General features: G+C 45.2%; 1 protein-coding gene across 1 annotated transcript in view; it reads left to right on the plus strand.

Moving 5' to 3' along the window:
* Positions 1 to 17,645, plus strand: part of ARHGEF12 (Rho guanine nucleotide exchange factor 12) — a 132,722-nt gene extending 115,077 nt beyond the window's left edge. The window contains exons 32-40 of the mRNA XM_081098582.1: positions 5,908 to 6,075; positions 7,656 to 7,743; positions 8,418 to 8,504; positions 8,643 to 8,722; positions 9,227 to 9,460; positions 12,187 to 12,654; positions 15,386 to 15,675; positions 16,331 to 16,400; positions 16,827 to 17,645. Of these exons, the coding sequence (XP_080954708.1) occupies positions 5,908 to 6,075; positions 7,656 to 7,743; positions 8,418 to 8,504; positions 8,643 to 8,722; positions 9,227 to 9,460; positions 12,187 to 12,654; positions 15,386 to 15,675; positions 16,331 to 16,400; positions 16,827 to 16,837 (1,496 nt within the window). The 3' untranslated portion in view covers positions 16,838 to 17,645. The remainder of the gene's footprint in view (positions 1 to 5,907; positions 6,076 to 7,655; positions 7,744 to 8,417; positions 8,505 to 8,642; positions 8,723 to 9,226; positions 9,461 to 12,186; positions 12,655 to 15,385; positions 15,676 to 16,330; positions 16,401 to 16,826) is intronic.
* The last annotated feature ends 2,917 nt before the right edge of the window (positions 17,646 to 20,562 follow it).

Raw genomic sequence — 20,562 nt, forward strand, 5'->3', positions numbered from 1 at the left:
GTTTCCAGATCTTAGCTATGGTGAATTGTGCTGCTATGAACATATGGGTGCATATATCCTTTCTGATTGGTGATTCTGGTTTCTTGTGATATATTCCTAAAAGTGGGATCACAGGGTCAAATGGGAGTTCCATTTTTAGTTTTTTGAGGAAGCTCCGTACTGTCTTCCATAGTGGCTACACCAGTCTGCATTCCCACCAGCAGTACACAAGTGTTCCTTTTTCTCCACATCCTCTCCAGCACTTGTCGTTTGTTGATTTGTTGATGATTGCCAGTCTGACAGATGTGAGATGTACCTCATTGTTTTGATTTGCATCTCTCGGATGATTAGTGACTTTGAGCATGTTTTCATATGTCTCTTGGCTTTCTGAATGTCCTCTTTTGAAAGGTGTCTATTTAGGTCCTTTGCCCATTTTTTGATTGGATTGTTTATCTTCCTTTTGTTAAGTTGTATGAGTTCCCTATAAATGTTGGAGATTAGGCCCTTATCAGATATGACATTGGCAAATATGTTTTCCCACGCAGTGGGCTTTCTTGTTGTTTTCTTGATGGTTTCTTTTGCTGTGCAGAAGCTTTTTATTTTGATGTAGTCCCATTTGTTCATTTTCTCCCTAGGAGCTGTATCAGTGAAGAAATTGCTTCAGCATATGTCTGAGATTTTGTTGCCTTTGGATTCTTCTAGAATTTTTATGGTTTCTCGTCGTACATTTAAGTCCTTTATCCATTTTGAGTTTATTTTTGTGTATGGTGTAAGTTGGTGGTCAAGTTTCATTTTCTTGCATGTATCTGTCCAATTTTCCCAATCCCATTTATTGAAGAGACTATCTTGACTCCATTGTATGTTCTTGCCTCCTTTGTCAAATATTAATTGAGCATATTGGTTCAGGCCGATTTCTGGGCTCTCTATTCTATTCCATTGATCTATATGTCTGTTCTTTTGCCAGTACCAGGCAGTTTTGAGAACAGTGGCTTTGTAATACAGCTTGATATCTGGTATTGAGATCCCACCTACTTTGTTCTTTCTCAAGATCGCTGCAGCTACTCGGGGTCTTTTTTTATTCCAGATGAATTTTTGGTGAGTTCGTTCTAGATCTGTGAAATATGCCGTTGGTATTTTAATGGGAAGTGCATTGAATTTGTAGATTCCTTTGTGTAGTATGGACATTTGAATGATGTTGATTCTAACAATCCATGAACACAGTATGTTCTTCCATCTGTTTATGTCTTCCTCTATCTCTTTTTTCAACATCTTGTAGTTTTCTGAGTAGAGGTCTTTTACCTCTTTAGTTAAGTTTATTCCTAGGTAGCTTAATTTTTTTGGTGCGATGGTAAATGGGATTGTCTTTTTAGTCTCTCTTTCTGAAAGTTCACTATTGGTGAATAGAAATGCCATTGATTTCTTGGGGTTAAGTTTGTATCCTGCTACATTGTCAAATTCATGTATTAAGTCTAGTAGTTTTTTGATGGAGTCTTTAGGGTTTTGTATGTATGATATCATGTCGTCTGCAAATAAGGACAGTTTGACTTCCTCTTTTCCAATTTGGATGCCTTTATTTCTTCTTCTTGTCGTCTAATTGCAATGGCTAATACTTCCAGTACTATGTTGAACAGAAATGGTGAGAGTGGGCATCCCTGTCTTGTTCCTGTTCTTAGGGGAAATGGTGTTAGTTTTTGTCCATTGAGTATGATGTTGGCTGTGGGCTTGTCATATATGGCTTTTATTATGTTGAGGTATGATCCTTCTACTCCCACCTTGCTGAGAGTTTTTATCAAAAATGGGTGTTGGATTTTGTCAGATGCTTTTTCTGCATCAATTGATATGACTGTGTGGTTTTTATCTCTCAATTTGTTTATGTGATGCATCACGTTTATTGATTTGCAGATTTGTACCATCCTTCATCCCTGGGATAAATCCGACTTGGTCGTGGTGTATGATCTGCTGGATCCGATTTGCTAAGATTTTGTTGAGGATTTTGGCATCTATGTTCATGAGGGATATTGGCCTGTAATTCTCTTTCATTGTGTTGTCTTTACTTGGTTTTGGTATTAGGGTGATGCTGGCTTCATAGAATGAGCTTGGAAGTGTTCCTTCCTCTTGAATTTTTTGTAGTAGTCGGAGGAGGATAGGTTTTAGTTCTTCCTTGAATATTTGGTAAAACTCCCCTGTGAAACTGTCTGGTCCTGGGCTTTTGTTTGCTGGAAGCTTTTTGATGACTGCTTCAATTTCTTCCATAGTTATTGGCCTATTGAGATTTTTAGATTCTTCCTGATTGAGTTTTGGAATGTTGTATTTTTCTAGGAATTTGTTCATTTCCTCCAGGTTGTCTAGTTTGTTGGAGTAGAGCTGTCCACAGTATTTTTTAACAATCATTTGTATTTCTGTGGGGTCTGTTGTTATTTCGCCTCTATCGTTTCTGATTTTGTTCATTTGGGTCCTCTCTCTTTGCTTCTTGGTGAGCCTGGCTAGAGGTTTGTCAATCTTGTTTATCCTTTCAAAGAACGAGCTCTTGGTTTCATTGATTTTATGTATTGTTTTTTTGGTCTCTATATCATTTATTTCTGCTCTAATCTTTATCATCTCCTTCCTTCTGCTTACTCTGGGCTTTCTTGTTGCTCTCTTTCTAATTCTTTGAGATGTAGATTTAGATGATTTACTACCATTTTTTCTTGTTTGTTGAGATAGGCCTGTAGAGCTATAAACTTCCGTCTCAGGACTGCTTTCATTGTGTCCCAAAGGTTTTGGATTGTTGTGTTTTCATTGTCATTAGTTTCCAGGATGTTTTTAATTTCTTCTTTGATCTCATTGGTAACCCAATCAATATTTAATAACATGCTATTCAGCTTCCAAGTGTTTGAGTATTTTGGGTTGTTTTTATTGTAGTTTATTTCTAATGTTATGCCATCGTGGTCTGAGAAGATGCTTGGTATGATTTCAATCTTCTTGAATTTGGGGAGACTTTGCTTGTGACCCAATATGTGGTCTATTTTTGAATATGTCCTATGAGCACCTGAGTGGAATGTATATTCCGTGGCTTTGGGGTGAAGTGTTCTGAAGATGTCAATTAAGTCCATATGATCTAGTGAGTCATTTAGGATTGCTGTTTCTTTGCTGATTGTTTGTCTAAAGGATTTATCCAGTGATGTCAGTGGTGTATTAAAGTCTCCTACTATGATTCTATTGTTGTCAATCTCTCCTTTGATATCTCCCAGGAGTTTTTTTATGTATTTGGGTGCTCCTGCATTGGGTATATATGTTTATCAGGGTTATATCTTCTTGTTGTATTGATCCCTTTAGTATTATGAAGTGGCCTTCCTTATCTCTTGTTATGGCCTTCACTTTGAGGTCTATTTTGTCCGATATAAGTATTGCTACCCCAGCTTTTTTTTCATTTCCATTTGCCTGAAAGATATTTTTCCATCCTTTCACTTTCAGTCTGTGTGAGTCCCTTCTTCTGAAGTGGGTCTCTTGTAGACAGCAAATGTATGGGTCATGTTTTTTTATCCATTCAGCCACTCAATGTCTTTTGGTTGGAGCATTTAGTCCGTTTATGTTTAAAGTTATTATTGAAAGGTACTTGTTTGTAGCCATTTCTTTTTTTGTGTGGCTGTTTTCTTTCTGAGTTTTTTATTTCTTCTTTTTACACCAGTCTCTTTAGCATTTCTTGCATTGCTGGCTTGGTGGTGATAAACTCCCTTAGCCTTTTTTTGTCTGTGAAGCTTCTTATTTCCCCTTCAATTTTGAATGATAGCCTTGCTGGATAGAGTATTCTTGGATTCAGTCCTTTGTTTTGCATCACTTTGTAAATTTCTGTCCATTCTTTTCTGGCCTGATGTGTTTCTGTTGAGAAATCATTTGATAATCTAATGGGAGATCCCTTGAATGTAACTTTCTGTCTCTCTCTTGCAGCCTTTAAGATTCTCTCTTTGTCCTGAACATTTGCCAGGGTAATTATGATGTGTCTTGGTGTGGGTCTTTTTGGGTTCACCTTGTTTGGGACTCTCTGTGCTTGTGTGATTCCCCCCCCCACCACCTCTGGGAAGTTTTCTGATATTATTTCTTCAAATAGGTTTTCTAACCCTTGTTCCTCTTTCTGTTGTTCTGGCACCCCTGTTATTCGTATGTTGTTTCGTTTCATGTTGTCCCATAATTCCTGTCTTTTAATGTTTTTCTCCAATTGCTGTTCAGTTTGGGTGTGTTTTGTTTCCCTATCTTCTAATTCGCTAATTCGGTCCTCCGCTTCTCCTAGTCTGCTGTTGAAACTTTCAATGGTGTTTTTTATTGCAGCTATATCACTCTTCATTTCTTCTTGGTTCTTACATAATTTATTGATTTTTTTTCATCTGTTTCTTCTTGCTTCTTGCATAAGTTGTTGATTTTTTCCTCCATCTGATTTTTGCACTCTAGGACCCTTAATCTGAATTCTTTTTCTGTCATGTTGCATGCCTCTGTATCACTTAGCTGCTTTTCTGGCGAGTCCTCCTTTTCTTTCCTTTGGGGGTTTCTTTGTCTACCCATGTTTGATCGTACCTCCATATCTAGATGTTGAGTTGTTCAGTGGCTGCTCCTTGGGTGGCAGTGGCTCCTCGGGCTGTGGTTGCTCCTCGGAGGGTTGTGGTAGCAGCTGCTCCTCAGTTGGTAGCAGCTCCTCTTGTGGGTGCTCTTCACAGTTGTGGTGGCTCCTCTGGCTGGTAGGGGAGGCTTCACACACAGCTGCTTTTCCTCAGACAGAGGGTGTGGTGATCAGGAGGCTGCTGTTCCTTGGATGGGGGCGGGCTACACAAGCAGCTGCTACTCCTTGGAATTGTTACTTTTAATCTCTTAAGCGGCCTCAGGGCAAGGTGTTTTCCAATAGGGTGTGTCAACTGTCTTCCCCCAGGCAAGGCAGATGTCTATCCCCCCAGGCAAGGCAGATGTCTATTCCCCCAGGCAAGGCAGATGTCTATGTGGCTGTGTGAGGGAATGACTGGCCAAGGAGACTTGGGGTGTCTGCCTTCTGAGCTCTGACCCCCAAACCCCCAGTGCTGGCTTCTGCTCTCACAGCTCCAGTCCACTTTACCCTCCCTCTGCCAGAGCACAAGGTGGGTGGCTCCATAGGGAATGTTTGTGCCTTGGCCCTTTAAGAGGGTGCCTGAACTTTCAGCTGCCACTCCCTGGCAGACAGCACCCCACTGCTTTTCACAGCTTGATATTATGTGGATACCTTCCTCAGTTTGGTGCTCTCTGCTGGGGAGCCCAGCTCTGGGATTAGATCCCAGAATTCACAGTGGCACCTCCCCCCCCACCACCACCGGCTGAGATCTCTCTCTGGGACTTCAGTTCCCCTCTGTGGGTCACGTCTGTGCCCCTCCTACCAGTCTGTATGCCGGCTCCACTTTCGGTCCTTGGGTATCAGGGTTCTTTCCTATGAGTTTTCTGTTGATTATTCAGGAAGCCTTCTTGTATTTCAGTTGTAATGCCAGCTTGTTCCTGGGAGGTTGACCACGCAGCATCTTCCTACTCTGCTGCCATTTTTAATCTCAGGAAAGTTTCTTAGAAGAGAGAACCATTTACAATTTTCAGTTACAGCAGTTAGCATTGCTACTTTGTGTTATTCATGCACTTACAGGAGATATGCTTCTGTGGTTTTATTATCTGTGAAGTGTGTTACTTGTTCGTGTGGGGGTGAAACAGGAAACTGTCATGATTCAGTCCTGTCTCCATCATCCATGCATCTGTGTGAGTCTGGGCTTTTGGATCATGAGGCTGTGTTGAGGAACTGTTGCTTTTTGATTTTTTGTCAGGCTGATACTTCAGGATATTGGAGGCCATTTTTTCCCCCAGAAAATTTCTCTGTTGAATTTTTATAAAATTTATAAAACATGTCTCAGTTTCTGTACTAATCACCCATCCCTGTGTTTTTATCTCTAGATCTGTACACATTGCTGCTGGAAGACATCCTTGTGTTGCTACAAAAGCAGGATGATAGGCTGGTGTTACGGTGTCACAGTAAGATTCTGGCATCCACAGCTGATAGCAAGCACACATTCAGCCCTGTCATTAAGCTGAATACAGTGCTGGTTCGACAGGTGGCCACAGGTGAGGATGTCTGCTGAGTGTTGCTAACCTTCAGGTTCATGATAAAGTTGTGTAAGATATTTAGTGTTATTTACATAGAACAGCTGGCATAAAGTTTTGTTCTTTTCATATTCTTATACAAATTAAATGATATTTATTTACTGCTTGGAAAGTGGATTAAGAGTTTATACTCCCAAATTAGGACACCCAGACTCTCTGAGCAATTTTCTGCATTTGAAAATTTTCTGCATATTACTTTGATCTTTTATTCCATGTTCAAATCATTGATAGACAAAAGGCTTTCATTTGAGTGGTATGTTTTTTGATTTGGTAGGGAAAGGGGCAAAACCTCAAGAGATGGGTGTAGTTTAGATTTTTGAAATCAGTTTAAGTTAGCAAATTATATATTAGCTAGTGACCCAGTGCACAAAATTCATGCACATTAAAAGGAAATTAGAGGAAATATTTTAATATTGCTATTTGCCTTTTCTCTATAATAGAAGTGTCAGATGAAAGAAAATTAGTAAAATGTATATGAAAATCTTCCTCCTGTCACAGTCTGGGGCACACCATGGGAACCAGAGTCAAGTCCCCACCCACCCACGTGCACCTCGAAATCACGCAAGACCCAGACCCGGCCAGCCACACCCCCATTGGGCTAGATCCAGGCCCAGCTGGCCCCATCCCCGTCAAGCCCTGCCGGGTGTGGGGCGCAGTCTCAGGTCGCCTGGCCCGGCGCTGGGGTGTGGGGTGCAGCCTGAGGTCCCCCAGCCTGGGCCAGGGGGTGTGTCTTGAGATCCCCTGGCCCGGGCCAGGGAGCACGGCCTGAGGTTCCCCCATCAAGCCCCGCCAAGCAGGGGCACAGCCTCAGGTTCCCCAGCCCAGGGTGGGGCAGGAGACATGCCTTGAGGTCCCCATCAAACCCCACTGGGCTGGGGGCACAGCCACAGGTCCCCTGGCCTGGCACTGGTGCAGGGGGCGCGTCTTGAGGTTTCCCGTCAAGCCCCATGGGCAGGGGGCATGGCCTGAGGTCCCCCGTTAAGCCCTGCCAGGCAGAGGGGGTGCGGCCTGAAGTCCCTTGTCAAGCCCCACCAGGCAAGGGCCGCAGCTTAAGGTCTCCTGTCCTGACACAGCACCATGCAGCCTCAGGTCCCTGATGATTGCTCGTTAAGGATAATTACAGGAACTCGGCCTCTGCTGTGGGCGCAGCCATCTTGGCCGTTAGGGTTTGATGATCAATTTGCACGTTCCCTCTTTATTAGATAAGATGATATTGACAATGAGATCCCGTTTAAAACTCATTAGCTCCATGATAGCAGGGTAAATTTAGGCACTTTGACTAATTATTTCTAGTGAATTACTGTGGAGTCTGTGCTAGTGTTTATCATCTTTGCTTTGTAGCAGTATTTAAACACAGTAGAACACAGTCTGTTGTACAAAGTTTTAAGTGTGTAGCTTGGTGAATTTTCATGAAGTAAACACATGTTTACAGAGTGAACACATGTAACCTTTACCTAACTAAGATGCAAAATAGTACCAGAGCCTAGAAATGGCCTCTGTGGGTCACACTGTGAGGCATTTTTATCTTTTTTTTTTTCTAGATAACAAAGCTTTTTTTGTCATCTCCATGTCAGACAATGGAGCCCAAATCTATGAGCTGGTGGCACAGACAGTTTCGGAAAAGACTGTGTATGTATTAAACATCGCTGTTTCTCTAACTTTTTAAATTAAATCTATTGGGGTGACATGAGTTAATGAAATTATATAGGTTTCAAGTGTGTAATTCTGTGATGCATCGTCTGTATATCGCATTGTGTGTTTACTGTGCAAAGTCCATCTCGTTCCCTCATCATGGACTGGGCCCCTTACCCTTTACGCTCCCACCCCTTGGTGCGCCAGTGCTTTCAATGTCCTGACTATAATCTGTCACAAACGTAACATTGTTTCTGCAATAGGACCTTGAAAACCAAAAAATAAGCAATTCCTCTGTATTCTTTTAGATAGTTTTTCTAAGAGCGTGTTGCTTTTTAGACTGATGTCCCTTATTTTGATTCTGTTCTACTGAAAGTATGTTTTCTAAAGAAAAAAATGCAGAAGGGTCATGGGAAGTGTTTTAATGGGCAGTGTGTTCATGATATTGTTAGGATTTTCTTTAAGGTACAGTTATAATCGCTGCTTAATAGAGATTTATGATCATGTCAACATAAATATGATCTCTGTCAGAAGTACAGTTTCTTGTTTGGTTGGTTGGTTTTGGTTTCTGGTATATTTGTTTTAGTTTTTATTTTTGCATTCTCAGTGTATTTAAAGGCCTTTTTTTTCCTTCCCCTTTTGTATGTGGGATTCTTGTAAAAATTCCACAGCTGGCAGGACCTAATCTGTCAGATGGCCGCATCGGGGAAGGAGCCGTCCACAAAGCCAATCCCGTTACCACAGTCACCACCTTGCGAGTGAGTGTGCCTGGGCCTCTCTGAGGAACGTCTTTGTTTGTTTTCTTTTGGTCAGAACAGGAGTGGGTGACGTTTGCATTCTGTTGCAGTGTGTGTCAGCACCTGTGATGTTGAATGATGGTCTTCTTTCTCCTACAGAGGAGACAGTGACGACAGCGAGCCTCCCAAATTGAAGGCGGAGCCTCATGGCGTTTCCGTTGCTGGCCTGCAGAGTCCAGGTAAACTTACCTGCTAGTTTCCTGGGAAGAATGTGGTCCACGTGTTCCTTATTAAAGTGCACAGAAACCGCTGGCCACCTGGCTCAGTGGGTGAACATCGACCTATGAACCAGGTGGTCACAGTTCGATTCCCGGTCAGGGCACATGGCCGGATTGCAGGTTTGATCCCCAGTAGGGGGTGTGCAGGAGGCAGCCAATCAATGGTTCTCTCTCATCATTGATTGATGTTTCTCTCTCTCTCTCCCTCTCCTTTCCTCTCTGAAATCAATAAAAATGTTTTTTTAAAAATGCACAGAAACTTGAACTCTTTTTGTTTTAGGCAGGTTCGGGCATCAGTTTTTCATTTTAATAAACTTTGCTCGTGAGCCTTCTGTGGGCATTATAGCACTGCTCTGACTTAACAATCTCGGTAGTTCATGTGATCATTTTTTCCCCAAGTATTTCCTGAATGCTTCATGGTAAAAGTTTAAAGATATGTTCTACTTTTCCTATTTCATTGAACAGACAGAGATTTGGGATTAGAGTCTCCCTTACTATCATCAAAACCTCAGTCTCATCCACTGGGCACTTCTGGGAAAGCAGAGGCAGACGAACTCTCTGTGGCTGAGAGGCGGTTTGCACAGGCGCAGCACGCAGAGCGAGCTGTCAAGGAAGCAGGAGTAAATGACCAAATCACAACCCCAGACCCATACGTGCCTGTCTCGGAAGAGCGGTGGGCATTGGACGCACTGAGGAACTGTAAGTTTGATTCATAAGTTCACACAGATTCTTAGTGAGTACCGGAGCTGTGTCATGTACTATGCAGTCATTTAGGGAGAATCTAAAGAAGTATAAACAGACTTTTTCTTGGTAGAATTTTACAGTCTAGGTGGGAGGATAATAGAAACATTGCCCATCTTTTTAAGTAAACACATAGGGACGTCCAAAGTGATCTGGTCAGGGGGACCAGGGCAGGGAGGCATCAGGAAATGAGAGCCTTCAAGGGTGGGTAAGTCTCTGATAGAAGAGTAGAAGTTATTCAGCAAGAATATGATGGCACCAAAAGCACAGCAAGGGGAAACGGAGGGTGTTCAGAGGGCAGGGATAGACGGCTGGCCTGTGTGAGATGGAGTGCCAAGGGCAGATGGTGGTGCTGCCCACCTGCTGGAGCCTTGAACACTAGTCTGAGTCTCCTGAACTTTACAGATGGCACAACACCGTGTTCAGAGGGCTTTTCCAAACTACAAATTACTCTTCTAATATGCTTGTGGCAATTGTAGTGTTCTCTGCCGAGGCCCATCCTCACACACAGACACATGTGAACACACACACACACACCCCATGCACTTACCCAGGGGTGTGGGCAGGCCTTGCCACTCTTAGCTGCCCCTCCTCGCCAGCCGCTGATGATCAGCTGCAAGTGGGAGTGCCACATCTCTCAGGGCTAGTGGGGGTGGGGGAAGGCTGGGAATGATGGCTCTGACTGTAGAGATCCATTTGAAGTCTTTAAGGTTATGACGAATGAAAAAAGATTTGAGAGCTGTGAAAGGATTTTAATGGAAAGAGGTTTAGAGTGGTACACTTACTGTTAAGACTATTGTAGTAGCATGGACTTGAGCCTAAAGGGTTAGAACTAGAATGGTGTCAGAGGAATAAATATAAATTGAGGAGTCAACAAATATTTAAAGCAATTGACTTGTTTGGATGTGAGGACAAAGAAAAGGAAATAGAGATAATGTTAGTATTTTTATCAGATATAAAAGTCAAAAAGGACCACCACTGCCCACTGTCACACTTGCCCCCCTTTTTTAATTTGCCAGAGATTGCGGGCTTAATTGTAAAACATACTGAGCTTAAGACAATGAATGGTAAAGCATTAAGGGGAAGCAGGAGGTTGCAGTTTCAGACTGGGATTTGGGAAGGGCTGGGAGGGAGGTGGATGTGAGCATCACAGCCACAGGGATTCAGAGCGTCTCTTGGAAGTGAATGCAAAGCAGGAAGACGAGGTCAGAGCCTTAGTCCTCCAGGCAGGAACAGAAGATAGAAATTAAGACGGAGCTGATTATTCAAACCTGATTAATTCTAGATTCTCCTGAATGAACATTGATCATGATTTCTCTTTTAAAAATTGTTTTTTTCAATTACATTTCAAATTCAATATTATATTAATTTCAGGTGTACAGCCTAGTGGTTAGGCATTTATAAGTACAATAAAGATTTCTGACGATTTGACTAACCTTGTCCCAACTGTCATTGTATCAGGGGCCTTACAGCATACACTTGCCTATTCAAAGTTAAATTGGTTCTTTTTTTTTTTTTAACAACTTAAGGAAGCTATGCCATGAATAAGGTCATTTTAAAAAAACTAATTACTATTCCCTTTTGAAATTATACACATTGCCAAATCATTAGAATTAAATATTTTTACAGGGAAGTTTATTTTCTTCACCACTTAAGGAAAGTCTTTAGGTTATTATCCTATATAATAAAATAGTAATATGCAAATTGTCCCCTCGACCAGAAGTTCAACTGGAGTTTGACCAAGGGGCAGGGCCAGCCTGCCAACTGCCCGCAGCCCCTCCCCCTGGCCAACCCAGCCCAATTGGCCCCAATCTCGGTGGGCCAGCTGGACCCCACCCATGCACAAATTCGTGCACCGGGCCTCTAGTCCTATATAATAAAAGCCTAATATGCTAAGTGTCCCACCAGTTGACAGTTTGAACAGTTGCTATGATGCGCACTGACCACCCGGGGGGGCAGGTGCTCCAGCCATTAGGTTAGCTTGTTGCTAAGGTCTGGCCGATCAGGACTGGGCACGATAGGCCAGACACGCCCTGAAGCCCTCCCACAGTCCCTCCCGGCTGGCCAGCCTCCTGTAGTCCCTCCCCGGGCTCCATTGTGCACCAGTGGGATCCCTCAGCCTGGCCTTACCCTCTCGTAATGCGGGACCCCTCGGAGGATATCAGAGAGCTGGTTTCAGCCCGTTTTCTGCAGGCCAGGCCGAAGGACCCCACTGGTGCACAAATCCGTGCACCAGTTCTCTAGTAAATGATAAAATAAATGTTCTTTATGTTTAATTAAATTAGAAAAATAATGCCTATGTGTATAGTGTCTGCTTCTGGAAAAACAGAACTTGCAGAGTTTTTGTTGTCTAGCTTAACAAAGCTTCTCAGCACTTTGGGCCTTGTCCCAGTTACTAGGAAAGAGAAGAAAAGTGGAGGAGGACGTAGTTGGTTACTTAGCAGTTCTCAGTAGGAGCACCTCCCGCTACAAACACCTGGATTTTTCAAGTCTAGTTTAATAGTATATTGTCTGTAGATGGTGCTTTATTTCAGAAAATAAAAATAATTCTATGAAATTAATATTTTGACTGCATGTTACTAAAAAGGTGCTTCCTTTTAGAGACACTTGCTAATGGTACTCCTTTAGTTTGGGTTTCAGTCTGGGTCACAGTTGATGTGCCTTTCCCCCCTTCAATCTTGCAGTGGGCTTGTTGAAGCAGCTGCTGGCACGGAAGCGGAGTCTGGCTGAGAAGAGCACTCAGGAAGATCGGCCACATCTTTCAAGATGCAGGGTGGCCTTCCCAGGGATGCAGGCAGGCAGCGAAACCCAGAACTTTGAAATTATGAAGGCCTATCCTGGTCAAAGACAGACGCCCTGGAGAGCTGGAGCAGGTGGCCTTTCAACGTGCAGCAGTCCACGGGCCTCAGCGGACTCTCCTCCTCCAGGGGGCCCCGTGGTCCCAGCATTCCAGGAGGGCAAGGCAGGTAGCGTTGCGGTGATGGGCCGCACACCTGTTCCCCTGGAGGCTCCTCCTGCAGAGCTGGAAGGCGGTCTTGATGAGAGTGGGGAGCACTTTTTTGATGCCCATGAAGTACACAGTGATGATAATCCATCGGAGGGTGAGGGAGCAGTTAAACAGGAAGAGAAGGACGTTAACGTACATATCTCAGGCAAGTTCTCTCACACGTACACTTCGATGGTGATTGCCACTACTGTCCTGTGTGTTGAAACAGATGGTGTTTGGGTTTGCAAGCATTGTGTGTGTGTGTGTGTGTGTGTGTGTTATTTATTCTTTATCACACTAATTATTGAATCTACTCTAGTGCTAGGAGATACAGCATTGAATAAACATAAAAATCAACTCTTCTCATGAAACCTAGGTGCTAGTAGGGGGAAGAGTAATCTATATGTATATAAAAGGCTGCCCTTGCTTGTTTGACTCAGTGGATACAGCATCAGCCTGTGGACTGGAGGGTCTTGGGTTCGATTCTGGTCAGGGCACATGCCCGGGTTGCGGGCTCAATCCCCAGTGGTGGGCGTGCAGGAGGCAGACAATCAGTGATTCCCTCTCATCATTAATGTTTCTCTCTTTCCCTCTCCTTTCTCTCTGAAATCAATAAAAATATATTTAAAAAAATGAAATAAAACAGTAAAAGGCTAAGTGACCAACCGACTGTCCGTCTGACCGACGAACTGGCCAGTCCATATGACGTGCACTGGCAGTTTAAAAATAAATGCTGCCGTAGCCAGTTTGGCTCAGCGGATAGAGCGTCGGCCTGGGGACTGAGGGGTCCCAGGTTTGATTCCGGTCAAGGGCATGTGCCTTGGTTGCAGGCACATTCACAGTGGGGAGTGTGCAGGAGGCAGCTGGTCGATGTGTCTCTCTCATCGATTTTTCTGACTCTCTATCGCTCTCCATTCCTCTCTGTAAAAAATCAATAAAGTATATTTTTAAAAAAAATAAAAAATAAATAAAAATGTTGACTCTCGCATGCGCAATACATGTAAAGCTCTTGAAATAGATATTATTAAAATCCCCCATGAAATGACTTGTAACGGACTTATTAGTGAAGCTACCTTTGGAAATAGCATATCTATAGATAATATTTAAAATATATCTAAATGTGTGATTCTTTGTCCTAAAAATGGGCACGTTCATAAACTAAATCATTGGTTCTCAACCTTCTGGCCCTTTAAATACAGTTCCTCATGTTGTGGCCCAACCATAAAATTATTTTTGTTGCTACTTCATAACTGTAATGTTGCTACTGTTATGAATTGTAAGGTAAATATCTGATATGCACGATGGTCTTAGGCGACCCCTGTGAAAAGGTCGTTCAACTGCCAAAGGGGTCGCGACCCACAGGTTGAGAACCGCTGCACTAAATGAAGAAAATTTGGATATACATGATGGCGATTTTCATGCCTATTTGAGTGATGATTCCATCCATTCAATGGATGATGCCAAAAAGGAAAATTTTCCCATCGAATTTCTTAATAGTATTACTCCTTTGGGAATGCCATGGCATAAATTAAAATTGAAAGTGGGTGCAATCATCATGCAGCTGAGAAATCTTAATAGTAAATGGGGTCTTTGTAATGGTACCAGATTTATTATCAAAAGATTATGACCTAACATTATCGAAGCTGAAGTATTAACAGGATTGCAGGTAGGGAGGCTGTTCTGATTCCAAGAATTAATTTGTCCCCATCTGACACTGGCCTCCCATTTAAATTGATTTGACGGTGGTTTCCCGTGATGCCAGCATTTGTGAAGACTATTAATAAATCACAAGGACAAACTCTAGACAGAGTAGGAATATTCCTACCTGAACCTGTTTTCAGACATGGTCAGTTATATGTTGCTTTCTCTCGAGTTCGAACAGCGTGTGACAGTAAAGTTGTAAATACTTCATCACAAGGGAAATTAATCAAGCACTCTGAAAGTGTTTTCACTTTTTTTTTGTCATTTTTTTTATTGCTTAAAGTATTACAAAGGGTATTACATATGTGTCCTTTTTTTTCCCCCCTCCCTTGACAATCCCCTGGCCTCCCCTACCCCCGTGTTTTCACTCTTAATGTGGTGTACAGGAAGATATTAGAATAAGGTTAATCAATTTATCAGTCTTTTTTATCAATTTGTGTTTATATCATGTTTTTTTGGTTTTATTTCTTTGTCTTTGTTGTTAATATATTGATATTGTTTATTAATCAATTTATATATTTTCATACACATTTTACTAATTTTCTTTCATCTCTGACACTTCTATTATAGAGAAAGGCAAATAGCGATCTTAAAATATTTCTTCTAATTAATTTCCTTTCAGTGTACACAAACCTGTGCACTGGGCCACTAGTGATAAATAAGTAAGCAAATAAATAGAGTCAGATAGAAGAAGTCTTCACCGGAAAATAAGTCAGACTGAGGGTCACAGAGTGAGGGGCGGACAAGGGACCAGGGCAGAGGCCTCTGCTGAGGCTGCATCTGAGCCGAGACCGGGAGCAGCTTGGGATGCCGGCATCGCCGAGGCGGCCGCTGTGCAGCAGCTGGGCCGGGGCTGAGGAGTGAGCGCCGCAGGGAGAGCAAAGGCGGGGGTGAAGCGGGGGAGGCGGACACGGAGCGAGGGAAGTGGCAGGATCGCATGGGAACTTGGTGGTTTTCAGCTTTTAACTTTTCAAATGCTAACTCCTGTGAATTACTCAGAAAGTACCGTGAAAGTTTGCTAAGTTTCCCTGGAACCCAAAGGGAGAGCATTAGGCTGCACTTTGAACGTGGGCATGGGGGAATTGACGGCTTTCCCAGGCTTGAATAGCTTTTAAAGCTATCACCGGGCCACCCAGCCCCTGTGCTGTGTGCTGGTGGCGGTCCTCGTCTCACCGCCTGCCCTGTCTCTGCCGCAGGAAACTATCTGATCCTCGGTGGCTATGACGCCGTGCGGGAGAGCTCCACCGATGAGGAGGCCGCCGCCTGGCTCCCCCCGCAGCCCGGGACGGGCCTCCCCGCCGTGGACCCTGCCCCGCAGCAGCGGCCCTCCTCCCAGAAGGCTCTTGCCGACGGGGCCATGCCACCAGTCACCCCGGAGCCCGTGGCCCCGCAGCGCTGGGGAGCCCCGGAGGGGGCCTGCGTGGGGGCCCAGAGCCAGGTCCTGGAGTGCATCCGCCGCATCGAGGCCGCCCTTGAGCACTTAAAGGTACCTCGGCCTCGGCCTCCTCAGGACTCGGCGAGGGGAGGCACGTGGGATAGGAGGGAGCAAACTCGTTGTTTTCAGCGGGTGTTTCCTTGGGCCATCATCCGTGAGAAGGCCTTGTTTGTCCGGTTACAAAGCACAGCGACAGGAAACGCCGCCGCCGGGAGCTGTGCTTGCCCAGGCTGCCAGTGCAAGGCCCCTCGTGGAGGCGGGAGCGGATGGCGGGATGGAGGCTTGTGTCCCGGGAAGAGGCGGGCGTGTCAGCCGGTGCTGGGGCTGGTGTCCCAGGTGCGGTGGAAAAGGAAGCGGCTCCTTTGAGTGAAACACCGCAGAGGGGCTTGGGGGACAGTGTTCCCCGGTTCACACGCAGTGTCCCTGGGGCTGCTGCAGGGAACATCTGAAAGGCTGTGCCGGCGGCTCTGGTCCCGGTGCCAGCTGCTCTCTCTACTTTCTTCTCACGGGGAAACGTTAAGTCACTCATATAAGACGGAAAACGGCAAAAGGAATGAAATGTACTTCTTTCCCTCCACTAAAAAATTTTAATTATGTTTATGTTGCAATTTGGAAGCATACCTGTAATACTGAAAAACATTTTTCTTATTTTCAAAAATAATTTTTTATGACGTTCAAATGAAAAACCTATGCTTTTATTTTGCAGAAGGTGGAGGAAAGTTATACCATTCTTTGCCAAAGGCTGGCTGGGTCAGCCCTCACAGACAAACACTCAGGTACGTGAAAGTGGTAGATTCCAGACTCCGGAATTCTGCCTGAACAAATACATGAAATGATTTCTTACTCTTTAAAATAGAAACCTCAGGAGATTCCTTTTCTTCTTTGTCTTTAAAAAACTGTTTGCAAAAACAAACAAATTAAATAAATAAATATTTAAAAATGTTTCCAAACATCAAAAATCACCCCCTCTCCCCTTTGCACAGCGGTGCTCCGGCCCCAGGCCTGGTCCTCGCGGCCTCGCTGCCCTTTGTGTGTGGCTGCGGCTGGTGCTGAGCTCCGCAGTTCACGGCCATTGGCCCTTGGGTGAGCCGCCCTGGCCCAGAGCAGAGCAGAGCCAGAGCCAGGCCGCGGAGCTCACAGTGTCCCCAGGTGTCCAGTGTCCTTTCTTCTTTCTTTGATCCCTGGTGTCCTTATTCTTCCAGATCAAAGCTAGAGCCGCACGTTCTGGAGGTGGTTGGAGTTTGAGCATCGGCACATCCTGGCCCCGGTGTGGAGGGAGAGAGTGACAGAGGGTCTGCCTGGGAAGCTTCGGCACTGGCCTGGCCCAGGCCCAGAGCAGGACTGTCCTTCCCAGTCGGCAGCTGCCCTGCTGTCCGCGAGGGAACCTCCGCTCCGCACTGCGCACCTCACGACCAGAAACTCATTTTGATTCAGAACAAAAACCAAATGCAGAGAGCTCTGGTGTCGGGTATGGAATTTTATTTAGACCTAAGAAAAGGAGAAAATCAGATGTATTTATTTGACTTCATTCCACATTTGAAAGCACATTTTAATTTCTATCTTGCTGTGTTTTAATTATGTAGTGAGACTTTTGTCCCTTTATATTTAGTTCACCAAAGACCAGTGGCTCCTGAAGCAGAGCGCTCAGGAGGGGTGGCAGGAGGCTGGGTGGAGAGAGGGCAGCGGGGGAGGAGCACCCAGCCTTCCACTGTGTCCAGCTGCTGCCCAGTGGCTGCTCCCACCTGACCTCAAGGCAGAGCCGGGCCTGTGCTCCTGTGCCCCCCAGGGGGGCAGAGCGCAAGGTCCCCTCCCCTCCGAGGCCAGCACTGTGCTCCCGCTGGGGTAACTGAACCAGAGCCTCCTGTGCTACAAGCAGCCACTGGGAATGGGTGTGTTTTCTTCTGTTTTCTTTTCCATTGAGGGTTGGGATTTGGGCGGGAAAGGAAAGCAAATTTTATTTTCTTGACTATAATTTGTTTTTCTTAATATTGCTTCATCTTTATAATTATACATTGGACTACAGCACGTGTGTACAATTGTTCCTGCAGATGAGCAGGAAGTAAAAGCAAAAACAAGTGGAGGTGCCTCAGACGGCAGGGGTGGGGTTCCGAGGAGGGCAGGGTGGCAGCAGCCGAAGGAGTTTGGGAAGGTCTGCAACTGAGTCACTCCTGAGTTGAAGTGGGTGCCAATCGGCACAGGTACTGCTGCTCCTGTGGTCAGTAACATTTTCGTACCTGGAGTTTTGACTCTGATGTTTGCACGGATGGTGCCAAAGGGCTCAAGTAAAAAGGAGAGCCAAGAGTGAGTGGAGAAAGGGTGGAGGAGGCAGAGCTGCCCGGACCAGCTCCCTGCTGGTGCTTCTCCCTGCTGGTGCCTGCCTGCCTGCCTGCCTCACAGACGCAGGCCAAGTGCACTGGACCTGCCGGCGAGTGGGGGAACGCCTGCCCCAGGATGGCCAGCTGTGTTGGCAGCACCCACAGAGGACAGAGGTCAGAGTAGTGGCTCAAGAGCGCCTTCAGTTGTATTGTTTTCTGTGATTTTCTTTGTGCATCAGGTATATATGTTTTGCCAACTAAAAGGAAATCATTTGTCAAATCTTAAAATTGTGTTAATATGCAAGGAGTTCACCCACTACTCTCCGTCCTTCAGCAGTGCCCTCTGACACTGGAGGGTCCGGCTGTGATCTTCTTCCCTGCTGTCTAGTTACACACACACACTCACACACTCATCACACACACAAACTCTCTCACACACACACTCATTGCACACACACTCACATTCACACACACACTCATTGCACAGTCACACACTCACATTCACACACACACACTCACACTCATCACACACACAAACTCTCACACACACATACTCATTGCACACACACTCACATTCACACACACACACACTCATTGCACACACAGTCACACACTCACATTCACACACACACACTCACACTCATCACACACACAAACTCTCACACACACTCATTGCACACACACACACACACACACACTCACACACACACACACACTCATCATGCACAGGAGGGTTCCCAGCTACTGTCATAAAGAGCATGACAGCTTACAGCACGTTCATCGATGTCCAGGTTCCTGTGTCTGTCTTTTCAAAACTGACCTCTGTTTTTAGTAAACGGAACAGCTTGTATTGCTGTACCCTCGTTTATAAATTATAATTATATTTTGGGTCGTAGACCAAGTATAAATTAAATTAGAGTGGGATTTAAATTTTAGAAGCAGAAGCTAATATATAAGTGGAACTTGAACCTTCTGATCTCTTTAAAGAAGCAGGTAGCAACTAGATGGTCACCTGGTGCTGCTGGGAATAATGCGCTCACTCAGCTAGGGGTTCCCCTCTGGCCGTGGCCCTCAGACCATCAGTGGGCAGGGCATCCGGAGAAAGGCACTGAGAGAGCTCCCGTCCCACCTGCGGGCCTGCGGGACCTGCAGCGTCCCCGGCGCTCACGGGACACGCTGGCTAGGTCAGCAGATTAGCAGCATCGTGGTTTCTCTAGCTCAGCCAATACCTTGTCCTTGGCAACTCTTTGCTTTTCTTTTCTGGCAGTTTAACCTCTCCTTGGAACAGTAACAGGCTGACTGGGACGACACTGTGACCATAGCTCTAGTACTGCCAGATCCATGTGTGTCTAGATTGTCAAACACGGCCCCAAACTGAAGTCTAATTCTGAAGAGATCCCACCGTTTTGAGTGTTCTTTCTGTCTTCCCAGCTGAACTTCCTCCTCCTCCTCCCTCTCCTGGCCTCCCACAACTCCCACTTACACTGACCATTATCGTCACATCTGTTTTACTTTGATATTCGATCTGCCTTTCAGGATGATGGAATTCATCCTGCCCTTGAGTGGAAATGGTTCAGTTACCATCCAAGTCATTTTCTCAGGAGACCAGAAGCTGGAACCCACTTCCACACCGAGGAATCCAGGCGTAGTGGGCAGAGCACTTGCCCAGACCAGGGGAGCTGGCTAGCTGTGGGAGCGGCCTGGGGCCTGTGCTCTCTCCTGAGGCCTCATGAAGCAGGAACAGGGGACAGTTAATCCAGACAAATCACTGGGCTCTCGGGCCTCTAATTTAAAGTGCTGATCATTGCCCGAGAAGCGACAGCTTGTACGTTCCTTGATATCAGCTCCCCAGCTGCTTGAGCTGTCTTGGCTTTTCGAATCTACTGTAACTACTTATTATACTGCACGGGAGGTACATTTCACAACTTTTTTGGGCTTTTAAAAAACAATTACTGATTTTTAAAGAGGAAAGGAGAGGGGGAGAGAGAGAGAGAAAGAAACATCAATGAGAAACATTGATCAGCTGCCTCCTGCACGCCCCCTACTGGGGATCCAGCCCGCAACCCTGGCCTGTGATTTCTATTTATAAAATAGAAACCTTGACTCCTGGTACATGAGTCAACCCTCAGCCACTGAGCCACCCTAGCCAGGCACGTTTAGGAAAAGTATTATGAAATGTCCTTCCCGTGCAGTATAAGGACACAGGTTAGGCCAGAGGGAAACGCTTTTATTGTGGAGGAGAAGAGTCTTTCTTATTTTCAGAAGCTGAAGCATGTTCCCCGAGTTTTCTTTCATTGGGACCCTTTTCCTCTTTGGCGTCCTGAGGTGGGCGTGCTACGTGGGGCTTCTGCGCTCCCAGCCGGAAGCGCTTCCTCTGCAGCCCTGGGGAGTGTCACTGGAACTAGGGCTCTGGCCAACATTTCCTCCCTGAGACGCTGAAGGCGCCATTGAGAACCAAGTGCAGGGACCTCAGGACAGACCATGCGCAGGGCCATCCCGGCACCTCTGCTCCTTTGTCCTCCTAATATTACAATTTTTGTTTTGTGTTTTTTTCTGATTTTTCTACCTTTTCAAAATGTCCTGCAAAGTTGTTCAAGAAAAGAGTTCCTTTTCTTCATTCCTT

The sequence above is a fragment of the Myotis nattereri genome (assembly GCF_964212035.1).
Source record: "Myotis nattereri genome assembly, chromosome: 9".
NCBI classification, from domain to species: Eukaryota; Metazoa; Chordata; class Mammalia; order Chiroptera; family Vespertilionidae; genus Myotis; species Myotis nattereri.